Source organism: Amblyomma maculatum, chromosome 10 (genome assembly GCF_055883805.1).
Source record: "Amblyomma maculatum isolate TAMU_Amacu chromosome 10, ASM5588380v1, whole genome shotgun sequence".
Lineage (NCBI taxonomy): Eukaryota > Metazoa > Arthropoda > Arachnida > Ixodida > Ixodidae > Amblyomma > Amblyomma maculatum.
Window position 1 is genome coordinate 36,875,442 of NC_139353.1, and position 13,696 is coordinate 36,889,137.

General features: G+C 46.6%; 1 protein-coding gene across 1 annotated transcript; it reads left to right on the forward strand.

Annotated features, from left to right (window-relative positions):
- Positions 1 to 4,957: 4,957 nt before the first annotated feature.
- LOC146176177 (neuroglobin-like) lies at positions 4,958 to 12,948 on the forward strand. The gene is made up of 3 exons (XM_084581270.1): positions 4,958 to 5,112; positions 10,833 to 11,064; positions 12,769 to 12,948. Exons 1-3 carry the CDS (start codon positions 4,958 to 4,960, stop codon positions 12,946 to 12,948), a joined length of 567 nt encoding a protein of 188 aa, XP_084437396.1.
- The last annotated feature ends 748 nt before the right edge of the window (positions 12,949 to 13,696 follow it).

Sequence of the window (13,696 nt, forward strand, 5' to 3'; positions counted from 1 at the left end):
TTTATAAAAAAACGAGAGGTAATTAAGAAAGTAAGAGAAAAGCCAAGCATATGCCACTTGGAAAAATCCTAACCTATGACCTTCACATGTGGCGTAGTGCTGTATAACATATACGTCAATAGAGATTTAGCACACCGCGATCCGCTACCGTGATTCGCCACCGCGCGTTCCACTGCGCATGCCCAGATCACTTTGATGTCAATAGATGGCGCCACATACTGGATGTTGGCACACAGACCTGCCGTATCGGAACCAATCAGCTTGTGCGCCCCGCCTACGAGCGGTAGAGGGCCACGGTGGCGGATCACGGATCACGGTATGCTAAATCTCTCTAATAAGTTATAAGGCAGTATGCCACAATCCTATACATACGCCACTTGACGCTGCGGCTCCCAGATGGTACAAATAGCTACAAAAGATGGTACAAAAACGCTACAGCTACAAAACGTTCGTGCAGTCCCGCTTCCGAACGATATTAAAATTCTAGCCAAAATTCTTGGCTTTTATTTTAGCGCTGCACTTAAGCCTTGCTTTTACTTAAATATAGATGCAAGAGCATATTTAGGGGGCCCTCAGGATTCTAACACTACCATTCAGGAGACTGTCCGAGACATCTATGTTTTGGATGACCATGGAGGATTACATTCCATGCAGGCCAGTGTCAGCTCTGATGGGGTGTGCCCTCGGGTCACTCTACAGCTCCCTGATGGGGCTGGGACAGGCAGGGCACCGCCGCTTGCGGCGGGGGCTTGCCTGCCACCGAATTTTTATCTGTTGTAAGCCGTCATTGCACCCGCCACCGCTACGGTGGTGGACGACGGCTGTTGCTGCGGCGCGCGTCTTTCTCTCCCTCTTCCTTTTCTTTCTTCTCTATTTTCTCTTCTGTCTGCACGAGGTCTCTCTTTCCACTTTCACTCCTAACTTCCTCTCTTCCCTTACGGCGTGGTTGATGTGTCCACAGAAAACAAGTGAGACAGTTACCGCGCCTTTTCCTTTCCTATAAATAAATAAATAAATAAATAAATCAGGCAGCGGAGGTGGCTCAGCTACAGAGCCAGTAGCAGGCCCGTGCATTTTCTTTTCCTTCTTCCTACAGCCACAACAACAACAACAACTCTACAACTGGCTACTGGCTGCGGCACGGTGATGCTGCTCAAGTCAAAGGAGGAACAAGCGAAGACAGAAGCAGGACAAGACAGAGTAGGCACACGCAACACCGCTGGAGTTACAACCAGTCTATTCCAAAGAAGAAACAGAACTACGCAGGCCCGTGCTCCGACCAAAAGGAAAGCGTTCATGACAAAAAACGAAACACTTTTTTGGTGATAATTCACCTGACTGGTGACCACTTTTGGATGTTTGCTTATTAACGCTTCCAGAAGCTCACGCTCGCGTTTTGATTTTCCCCGAGGAAGACAATGACAGTCCTTGACGTTCAAGGTTAGGCTGCTTCCCGTGCCTGAACACAAAGTTATTTGATACTTCCTCAAGCGTTCGTTACAATGGGACACAATAGACCATGCTCACAGAGCACTTAATCAACACCATCTGGTGTTTGGTTTTGCAAGAGCCAGTTTTCCACTTGCCCTGAAATTTACGCTCTTCCTCAAGCCACGAACGAGCGGCGTTGTTGACGCATGCATTTTTCCCGCGGCCTGCAGTGCCGACATCTGTATTTTCTCCTTTGATCTTTTCTCACTTATTACAACAGCTCCGCTTTCAGGGAGCTGGGTTGGCTGGGTTTTCTTTATGACAACCTCATCAGGTATTTCTGGGGATTTCTCAGTTTACTCATAGGTCATCAGAAATGCCTGAGGAGTGTGACGTTTAGAATCGGTGATCTTAAATCAGAAGCACGGTTAAATCAGAAATTCATCCCACAAATTTATAATTATGGAGCTACGACGGCTCAATGTCAAAAAAATTAGCAGCAAGCCCGCACCTAATTGTTGCAGAGCAGAATGCGACACGTCCTTGATGTGCCTTCTGCCGCAGAAAGTCTTAGCTCCGGGACAGCCCGACGATCGCCGCCAAGGCAAGGCGGCTTCATCGTCAAGACCCCACATATGCACCAGCGAAAGCGGGGAGACGTCGGAAGGATACCGACCCACGAAGGCGCTTTGCAAGGATTTCCGGGACTTCGGTTACTATTTCTCTGTGTGTTTTTAGCTCCGAAATACCTCGTAGTCGCAGCGGCCGCTATTCGATCGAGGCGAAAAGCGAAGCGCCCGTTCTGAGGGCGATGTCAATGCACGTTAGCCCTTTGTGCCTTAACGTTCACGTATATTGTCACCAAATCTGATCAGATTACTTCTCATGCTCATACAAAAGTGCGGAAACCGTGAAATAACAAGCACGAAGATACTGCTTTCGCGTATGCAGCGACACGAACGCGATAGTTTATCGCGATATTTGGTCAGTACCCTCTTAATCTGTTCATATTTGCTGTATAGAGAAGTGGGTGCTGGGAAATAACCGGCTAAAATCGCAGGTGGTCGAAACCGTCCACAGCCCTCTACCCGCTACCACTACTATAAGGTGTCCTGAGAAGATGTGCGAAGCATTTGTATACATCTTGATAGATATTATAGTCATCTTCTAGCTTATCTAATGCACTTTGAGACTATGCGTCGTGCACTACATTGGCTTTTTCCTAGTGAACACCAAACCACCTTCTATATAAAAAGCATATTGTCAGGATAGATATAAGTCGTGTCACCTGGCATCTGAAAAAATTATCGAATACGTCTGGGAATATGGACAAGACATCTGCTTGTAAGGCGTTTCTAGGTATCTTAATTGAAACGCATTGTAGCCATATTTAGCTCCGATAATGCTCTCGCTTTTTCATCTACAAGACTTCTTGTAATTACATACAATATAAATGCTAGACAAAGAGTTTTAACGGCAGTCTATGAGAAAGAAGCAAGCATGCCAATCAGAAAGCTCACTTTGGATGGTCCCCTAAAGTGTTTGCCATGACATCTTAGCATCATCAGAGACACAAAAATTTAAAGAGGTTTAAAATATTTAAAGCTAGATTTTTTCGAGATGTCGACCCGTGGATATCACGGATGAAGTTGGCGGATGGAGGCGGGGGGGGGGGGGGGGGGGGGGGGTATACGAGGAGCAGCAAAAGTGTTCTATTAGAGTAATATGAGCGCACGATTTGTTCGTTGATGTTTCGTGTGTTTGCACGGATGACTTTTTAATGGTCTTTGTCAAGCAGTACGCCCTGAAGAAATGCCGACCAGTTGAGATAACTAAGGCGTACGGCATGTGTACCTTGGCGAGACGTCTTGTAGCTGTCCGGAAGACAAATTGGTGTTTAAAAAAGGAAAGCCTTTGTAGACATACGGAATTCTTAGAGGTTTGCAGAATGGTTTGCGAACTGTAGCTTAGCAAAGCGGGAGCGTTAGCACAGTTAGGCAGTTACAAGTTGTTGAGAATTTCCTGCAGACAGTATGCAAACTAAACTGTCAAAACATCGTATAAGTAGTCAGTAATTGCCTCAGAGATTCGTTAAAACGTTTAAAAACGGCTTCTTTATGAGGCGTCTTACAACCATCCAGTATTTTTGGGTGTTCAGTGGAAAATGTCTGCGCGTACAGAAATCGCGCGGTATTTCTACAAGATATGTCTTGTAGGTTAAAAAGCTGCCGGTGCATTAGCCAAATTAAAAGATGTCTCAAATATATCCGCATATGTCCAGAAAGTACTTCAACACTTTGTAAAGACATCTAGTAAACGTTTAGCAACTGTTTCAGCAGCGAGTTAAAAGGTCTTTAAAAGGTCAGTGGGATCGTGTTCTGTTTACACCTGTCCTATTTCACATTGGGGCGTGTCACCACACTATCGTAGACTGGCTGGATCGTCTCCATAGCATTATCTTTCTCAAACTCGATGAAGAGCCTGTAGTTAACAGACCTTACTACCACATTAATAGGCCTGAGGACGTGCTCGAGACCGGGAAAGCGGTGAGCCCGTCACGACGCGCCTCGCAAATATCGGGCTGCAGAGTGCAAGGCGACTCGATCTGCAGTGCTTGCCGCCGTAGCAAACGATGCAATAATTGAAAACACCACATATTGTGATGTCAAATTTTAGTCGGTTTCAGCATTGCGATCACACAGCGCGTGCTACTCGAGGCGATTATGGTCCTGCACTTAAGAGCCTGGCATGAGGACGGGATACCTGCAAAGGGTAGATCAAAGGACGTATTAACAGCTGCGCAAGGCGAAACATGGATGCGTTTAAATATCGCAAGAAAGCCGAATGAGCCATAATTCACAAGAAATTTCGCAATAGTTTTGGTTGCACGTACTGTACCGGGGAATATGGTACTGGATAACTGAAAGGACTGCCTGTACTCCGTGCTAGTTCTCAGTTATGCAAAGCCAACTTTGCACGATATTTGTCGAACATAGTGTGCCAACATCCTGCTTTGTCGCACGGGAATCTAGACGTCAACACCTCGACCTGGAGCCTGCTGGGTGCGAACTGCGCCAAGCAGCCCTTTCTCCTCGCCAATGAAGAGCTGCGCCAGTCGCTATGCATCACGAACCGCACATGCACGCACAAACACGCCATCATCGCTCGTGGCCCGACGCTCCCGTTCTCCCGTTTTGCGTTGTTCCTTTTTGTCCCCGCAGTCAAACGATCGTTACTGGGTCTGCGCTCATTCGTCGCGGATGCGTGAACACAGCTCTTTCACAACAACATCGCCCCCTTGCGCGGGGGTGGGACAAGGCCAACAGCGCTCGGTAAATGCAACTCGGGCAAGGCCAGCTCGATCGCCGCCGCCCGAGGTGGCGTCGCGGCGTCGGCGGTGGGCGCGCACTCCTGCGGCCAAAACCCGCGGTGGCGGAGCCCGCGGCGGCGGCGGCTAGGGAGCCTCGGGGGACGACGGGCGAAGTAGCAGACCTCGGTGAGAGGTCGTTGCGCTGGCGCCGCCATCATGGGCTACGGCGTCAGCCGGCAGTCGGTGCTACGCGGGGAAGCCGACGCCGAGCTGAGCACGGCGCTGACGCCGCGCCAAGCGCAGCTGGTGCGGTCTACCTGGGCCGTGCTCTCGCAGGACCTCGCCGGCACCGGAGTGGTCGTCTTCAAGCGGTACGGCGCGCCCGCGTGCATGCGCCGTCGATTCGATCCCTTGCCAGCGATGTGCACGCAAGATCGCATGCAGTTCCCGACAATGCATGAGTCCGCTCCGTGCGTTGGCCGTCCGTGACGCTACATTTCTCATAATCAGGAAGCGCCCGCTTTAGCCCATGTAACATCGTCTGCGTTTCGTGAGCAGACGAATGGGGGCTCCTCGCGAGACCGGATAGACCTATGTACACCCCGCTGCGGCTCCGATGGTTGAACAGTGGTACTAGCTAGGTTATTTTTTTTTTTTTTTACTTGAACTGTGCGAAAAGGTTCGGTCCAACAGTAAACCGAATAACGGCAATCGTGAAGTTGCGATCCACAGTTATCCCTTTCGCGAGCTGCGTGCGCACACATACGTTTATCACTCCCCCGACAATATGCTGGGTGCGCACATATCCTCGGCGTACGTGTAGGGGCTGGATCCCCGCCGCCGTCGATATATCAAATGCGTGCCTCATTTCTGCGGCGAATCGGCGAGGCGAACTCAAATGCACTCTCCCCATCGATATTCCGCGCTCGTCTGTCTGCACGGCGGAACAGGTGACTCGTGTGATACTCCCCCTTCGTCTCGAGGCGGATATATGGATATATATCAAGCAAATCTAATATGCAGCTCGGAGGAATCGAGCAGGTATATTTTCCGCGCCGCAGGGCTTTGTAGGACGGCAAAAAATCGCTCTAAATTTGTTTAGGCAGTTCTCAGTCGGCATGAACTGCCGCAATATATATATATATATATATATATATATATATATATATATATATATATATATATATATATATATATATATATATATATATACATACATATACGCGTGTACATATATGAAGCGTGCTGGTACAGCTATTTTCAAAAGTTATCGGACCCCTCCGAGACAGTCACGAGCCAGGCCATGCGACGTGTTTCATTTGCCTGATTTAGACACTGAAATATGGAGGGCGTAAATATCTTCAGAGCTATTCAGGAGAACTGCTGTGCAGGTGATGCTTAGTTTGCTAGTCTGTACCCATAGTTATCTGAGCGGTGTTTTGCACACCGTTCTGTCATTGCGCGGACAGAGAGAAAAGAGGTCAGTTAAACCCTGTGGAACTGCAGTGGAAAATAGGCAGGAAAGGAAAAAGTTCCCGTGCCTTAGGGAGTGTGTTAGCACAGTAGGATAGAAATAAATAATAAAAAAAAAACAGCAGTTGTTAACTATGTGTCAAGGCACGCGCCGAGTGTATTACTCCGCTAGAAAAGCCAGTTTTTGCAATTTGACTTACAGAAGAAGACAGGGGCATCGAAATTCCTGAGCTTGCAATCTGGTCTGATGCCTACCTGTTTATTTAGGTAACTGGAAAAGCTTGAAGTGCGGACTACTTTCTCTCGCGGTGGAATTGTGTGTGGCTGTTACTGAAACTTGAGTTGTATCCGAATATTTAGCGATGAGGTATTTAGAGAGGTAGTACGCGGTCGCCAGTAGAAGTGTGCACAGGCTGAAAAGGCGTAGGGCCCGTGCCCTATGCTACACACCCGGACCTGGCCCGACCCTGTGCTCAAAAGCCTGAGGCAGGCCCGCCGACTTGGTATTTTGCATCCTAAGCGACGGCACAGCAGAAAACAAGCTTAGGATGATTAGCTTATTTAAGATCATGAAGTGAGTTCTCAAGTTTAACACGGCAAATTGGTAGAATATACGAGGCGCACATACGCAATTATTGTTCCGTTATTTTGAAAAATCAACAACTTATGAATTGATGAAGGCTTAAGGCATTTTCGGCGCATGAATACGGCAACGCTAAACTTTCTTTTGCTTTCGAGATTTGAAATGACTATAATGTTCTTGACAACAAGAACAAGGTTTAGGTACGCGACTTCTTTGCTTCTCCAAAAGTGCGCTGACTCAGACTGTTAGCAAGAGGTTGATTCTGTGGCCATGCACTTGGTGAGTTCGTCACGTTCGAAACGTGCCTTTCACGGCGCTATATAATTAAGACGCTGCCGCTGCACTGCCTGCGCTGACAAAAAGAGGAAACTCAAGAACCGCGGATGCAAGCAGAGACGCGCGTGCTGACGCGAATTTCGAAATGATACCAAAATATCTGCGCTGATTGTTACCGAAGCAGGAGCCGCGAAAGTGCAATCTCGTTAGCCGCAAGCGGTACTTCTGCTCGGTCGTTGACGCCTAGTAAATATCCGTTCACGGCGAGGGGCGTGGTGGAAAGGCGGATTCACGTTAAAAGAGAACTTTGTAATTTGTAATAAGGGAGTAATAAGGGAGTAATATATTAGCATACATCCAAGCTCAGCCGTACGGCCACAGAGTAAAGTTATACAGCTTTCTCAGAAACCTCGTAGTTAAAGAAAAATTCATCGTGGTCCGGGGAAAGCTGTATAGCTTTCTGAGGGGATTTCTGAGTGTGTATAGGGTTTCTGATGAAGCTGTGTAGCTTTCCTTTGTGGCGGCAAGGCTGCGCTTGGGTGTGTCAATGAGTAATTACTCCATTATTAGGAAAACAGTTAATGCTGTGTGTTCGAGACCGCTATCGCAGCATGGCCATATTCGTGCTTTCGCAAAAGCTGCGTGTACTCGGGATCAGTGTACTGATCACCGGAGACGCCCTTCTGGGAAAATATACTCTGACTCGGGCCAGCTCGAGCCGAGAGAGGCGGCTTCTGAGCGGCCCAAGTCCGTGCACACCTCTAGTCGCTGTAGTGCTTTGAAATGACCCACTTCTCAAGGTGCGGGGGACAAAGGCATTTGTAATAATAATAATAATAATAATAATAATAATAATAATAATAATAATAATAATAATAATAATAATAATAATAATAATAATAATAATAATAATAATAATAATAATAATAATAATAATAATAATAATAATAATCTTTATTCGACCATCATGTCGTACAGGGTGACAGCGGACCCGGAGTAAAAGCTGCCCGTTGACAGCTTGACAAAGCTTTGGGCCCCTTACGCTTTCTTGGCAGCAGCAAGGAACATCAAAATGAACACTTGTCAGGAAAAAAAAAAAGCACAAATGCATCACAAGTGACCATGCAGTAGCAATCCGAGGTGAAAGGTACACCATCAAAAAGAGAGAGAGCAAAAAATACAAAGCGTGTAGAAAGGGCAGCTTTTTGACATCATTAGACTATATGGGACAAGGGGGTAAGCAAAACAAAGAAATAGCACTATCACAAAATATGCATTTAAATGGAGCAAGGGTATACTGGCGCATGAGAAACAAGGCTAAGAAAAGAAATAAGAGCAAAAAGAAAAAGCTATGTGTGCAACATGAACAGTTCCGCTAAACGTTTGTGCGATAGCACTCAAATTTATATTCTGTTCTAGAAGTTCGTTGAGTAATCGTGGCAGCCTATTTTCTATCGTATGTAGACCATGGGAAGTTCGATAAGTTGCTACTTTCCATTGGCTCTCGCTTCTTGTTGGGTACTTTGGAGTTCGGTTTTCTAACCCGGCTAGTGTTTGAAGAAAACATGTGTGATTAGATAACTCTTGCTTAAGAGCTCGACAGAGACGATAGAAAACACGTTTGGTATGGGAATTATTTTATATTCCAGAAAAAGTTCAGTGGTGTAAAAAGACCGCGGCACGTTTTCGAGAAGGCGCACAAAGCACATTTGTATTACGTGAAACTTACGTTTTTCTGAGTTGTGGAACCCTAGACCAAACCACAGTAACTAAGTCGAGAATTAAATAAGAATGATAAATTAGGAGCATCGCAGAATTTGGGAGTGCCAGACGCCGACGGTAGAGAAGTGGTAGAATTTGATATACGTTTCTAGTTATGTGCAATATGTGGCCCGTCCCAAACATATTTTCATTAAACATAACGCCTGATGTTTTGAACTCAACTACTACTTCTAATGGACAGGACCTTAAAGATATAGCTTTGCTTAAGTGAACTGGCTTGTTTTTAGAACGATATATAACAACTTTCGTCTTTGTAGTAGTAGTTTGTAATGCATTTCTTGGGGCCCATTGATCTAGTTGCTCTAACACGCAACTTCTCTCAGTCGTCCCCAGATATAAATACACTTGTGTCATCCGCATAAATAACAAACTTTGTAAGTGATGCAGCATAAATAATGTAATTAATGTAAATGTTGAAAAGAAACGGACCTAGAATACTTCCTTGGGGAACACCAGAAAAGACAGGCTGAATTTCAGATGTGAACCCCTGTAATGTAACTTGCTGACTGCGAAAATGTAGATATGATTTGATCAGGGAGAGTGTGTGCCCACGAAAGCTGCATTGTTCAAGCTTACAGAGTATACAAGATCGAACGCTTTCGTGAAATCAATATAGATTCCAATTACTATTCCGTTTTGCTCAAGCTCCGTCAATATATGTTCTTTTTGGTCTAGTAAAACAGATTCAGTGGATAGGTTTTTTCTGAAACCGTACTGACATCTCGTAAATATATATTGTTATCGGATTCAAATGAAAGAAATGCTCACATAATTTTTTTAGGTAATTTAGAAAGTATTGTCGGTATTGATATTGGCCTATAATTATTCACTTAATTTCTATCCCCTTTTTTTGTAAAGGACTGAAACACGTGCACATTGCATACCATTAGGAAAGACAGCATTTGAGATACATAGGTTCATAATGTGCATAACACAAGGCAAAACAAGGTCAAAAAATAAACCGGATTGGCTTCATTTGCATCCTGTTAACATCACAAGCAGTAGTGCAGTTTTCGCATGAAAGAGCGTAAATACCTCAGCTTCATCAACAGGTTTAAGAAATATTGATTTTTGAATCCTGTTCACGTCTTAAGTCGTTATCAACAGGAACAGCGCTGGAGACGCTAACAAAATGCTTGATTAAATGTTTCTGCTAAATCCTTCCCGAAAATTTCAACACCATTTATTTTCATACCCTTTTATGCTTAGCTTCTGTCGCTGTGACACAAAAAGTTATCCGCGAGTACAAACAAGCGGTAACCTCGTTTCCCTTTTTGTCTGCCAATTTCTGCGTCCATTTGAGACTGTGTGTTGTCCCCCACTTCATCGTTCTATTCCTCCGGGCTTTAATTAGCGCGCACTGACATCGCACAGCACACGGGCGCTCAACTTTTCGCCGCTACCGAAGAGCGCCCGCCGAGGCCGGGATTCGGTTCCTCATCCTTCGGCACCTCAGTCGGCGCTTATAACCACTGCACTACAGCGGCGGGTCTTTTAGACTTTTAAAAACGCACCTACCCTTCGCGCTTCGACTACACAATTTCGGCCATTTCTGGTGTAATTTGAAAATCGCCCTCCTAGCGAGAGCTTTCATAACACGTCATTTCTCGGCGCTATACGTAACTCTATCGCCCGAGCGATGCGTTCGGCGCTCCAGACAAGGCATAGCAAAAAAAGGTCATGTCGCATGTGCGCCAGTGTGACGCGTTTTGATGGAAATCGCTAGAGAAGCGCGATTTTCGAACTGCGCCAGAAATGGCCAAAATTTAATGGAGTCGGAGCGCGAAGGGCAGTTGCGTTTTTAAAACTCTGAAATCTGAGGCCGATATGGCTATTAAAATGACCTGCTGCAAATATCTGATTGCGACCAGACGCGTATCTGCAATAGTTGAATAGTTAACCACTACAATTTCGTCAACTGGCTATCTAATTAACATTCTGTCCACCAATGCTGGGGTGCCTGAAATGCGTGTGCAGGCTGCTGACCCGCTACCCGGAGCTGTGCCGCCTGTTCCGCAAGTTCATGACCCTACGCGAGGACGGCAGTTACGAATGGGACATGGAGGGGCTGCAGCGGCACGCCCTGCTCGTCATGCAGGGCCTTGAGGCCGCCGTCGAGAACCTGGACGACAGCCGCGTACTGGCCGACATCCTCTACGAGCTGGGCCGCAAGCACGCGCGCTTCAACGTCCAGGAGGACATGTTCGACGTGGGTAACATGTCTGGCTCGGAAATGTTTTTTTAGAAAGATATTTGCCCTTCCGAGGCACGGATGTGCGTGCTCTCCTGTTGCCAACCGTGTAATGGTCTAAAAAAAAAAAAAAAAAAAGGAGACACGCAACACAGACACAATAGAAGGAAGAAGGATGAGCGCAATTGGCACCGTCCTCCTGCATTCTGTGTTGTTTGTGTTACGCATCTCCTTTCCTTGCCAACCATATAGGCAAAACTATTGGGCCCAATTAGGCACTGCAGTTAGGGTAAGCTAGACTCAACAGTCTACTGAACTCCTGAATCCAACTGGGTATCCTTAGTGCTTCGTTGGACTTGCAGCTAGGCTGTCCAGTTATTTATACGGTCCCAACTGGTCATGCCATTCCAAGTGGGAGATCCAATCGAACATTTCAATTGGTACTTCAAATGAAAAGTCCTATTGCACCGCAATCATCTTCTCTAGTCAAAAACTGCATATATCGCTCCATACAAATATAAAAGAGTGAATCAATTAGGTGCTTGTAACGAGATATTGACAGCTCAATTAGTCGAACTCATTTCATCATTTCCACCGTGACTGCAGTCGTGATTATAAGCAATAATCTCTCTCAACTGGCTAGCGCCACTGCCTTCGGCATGAGGGTACAATGAGCGAGGCTATAACAGTGGACACGTATTGAACACTTTAGAGCTGTATCACCTCTTCAGGCTTGTAGTACATTCCTATCGTTTATGTGGCGTGCATAATTGCCTCTGACATAGTTGAAGCAGCCACTACAGCTGGCAGCCAATAGTTAGTTGTCTTTCATTGGAAAGCCTCCCATCTATTCAAACCCGTTTAAAATACCCAATTTGGACCGATTGGGCATTCCTCTCGAAATTGGTTTCAATCGCATACAAACGGGAAAAGCTGCAATATTCAGCAGTCTCTAATTGAGTAAGTAAGAATAGTGAGGATTAAAAGAGTGGCAATACAAAAACATCTGCCTGCGCCACTTTCGTATACAAGGCTGATTGAGTGGTTAGAACTAAGTAGGATGTTTGGTTTGGTTTATGGGGTTTAACGTCCCCAGATAACTCGGGCGATGAGAGGCGCCGTAATTTCGGCCACCTGGGGTTCTTTAACATGCACCGACATCGCACGTGCACACGGGCATCGTGCTTTTCACAGAAGGTTCGTTAGAACGCTGTGACGGCGGTGTGCCCCTGAGTTCGACGTAGAGACAATGTCATACCACTAGGTCTTCTACACCCGAATGAGAATGGTCAACGACGAGAGGCAAGATGTGCTCATACGTGAAGTGATTCCCCTATGGTATACATAAAGCTGAAATTATAGAGTAAACTACTCCGTGCAAAAGCCGTGTCTTTATTTTGAAGTCGAACCTAAGCGTAGCTAAGTAGATTGCTCTCGCGTAACTCCAGGTTTAACCATAAGCTAAACCACAGCTAAATTTCCAAGGTCTAATTTGCTTCCATGCCGATGGATTGATAACCTGACGTAGTGAAGCTTTCGCTTCAAAACAACATTTGCACACCAAAGTTAGCTGCCATATTACTTCCATACGCAGAACCGGTGGAGGTAAGGTGCTGTGCACATGAAACGTGTTTAGCCGCATACACTATAATTACCTCAAAGGTGAATCTGCTATACGGTTCGTCGGCTTGAACCACGTGTGCGCTTCCTTCTGGCGTGCAGAAGCTGTGGCAAGCGCTGAAGTTCGGGCTCGAGAGCACCCTCCAGGAGCGCTTCAACCGCGAGGTGGCGCAGGCCTGGTTCCTGGTGTTCCGCTTCCTGTCTCGCCGCATCATCGAGGGCATGCATCGAGCTAAGGAAGCCGCGGCTCAGCAGCCCCAGTCGACACCCCAGCCAACCTAGCCACGTGCCAACCTCCGCCGCATGCGCTTCGCCCCACACATTTGTACGAGGCCGCCATATTGGCGTGCGCCAGCTCTGCAGAGCACCAGACCACAGAAGCGAGTGAGCTTTTCTGTCAGCGAAGATGGCGTATACGCGCGCCACTTGACCCATGCGTGCCACCTCAACCAAGATGCCTCCGTACCGGCGCCTTACTTTAGAAGGAGACGGCCACTTTTCGGCAAGGAGGCGCCATTTTGTTTCTTTGCTCTACAAAGATTGTTCACCTCTGGCATGGACATGAACCCTCTAAATTTCTAGCTGCAGTGAGACATACTACGGCAATTTAGCGGACAATATCATCGGTTAGGCAGCCGGCAACGCGGCTTCTCGGCACAATTTTGCGAAGGCATAATATTTAGTATGTCGGTCAAAGCGACATATTTATCATTACCCTAAATGGCGATGATGCTCCAAGCTCTCTTTCTTAACACGTCGTGCATGCGCTGTGCCAGTCTGGCGGTGAAACCGGTAGCAACACAATGGTTGTGCGTCAGTGCCTGAGCTCTAACTGAGTTTCAGGCTTATCTATGTCTGTAAGCGAGCGGCAGCACTTATGATTTGATAGAGATGAACGCGAACTTGCTTCGAGTGATTTCGACTGGCGCAAAGGTAACAGATGCGTAAACTTAATCAACCCCGTAAAACTTGATCAGATCGTTAATGAAACCTTCGTCTAGCAGTGGACATTTGTGGACCGATGATAACG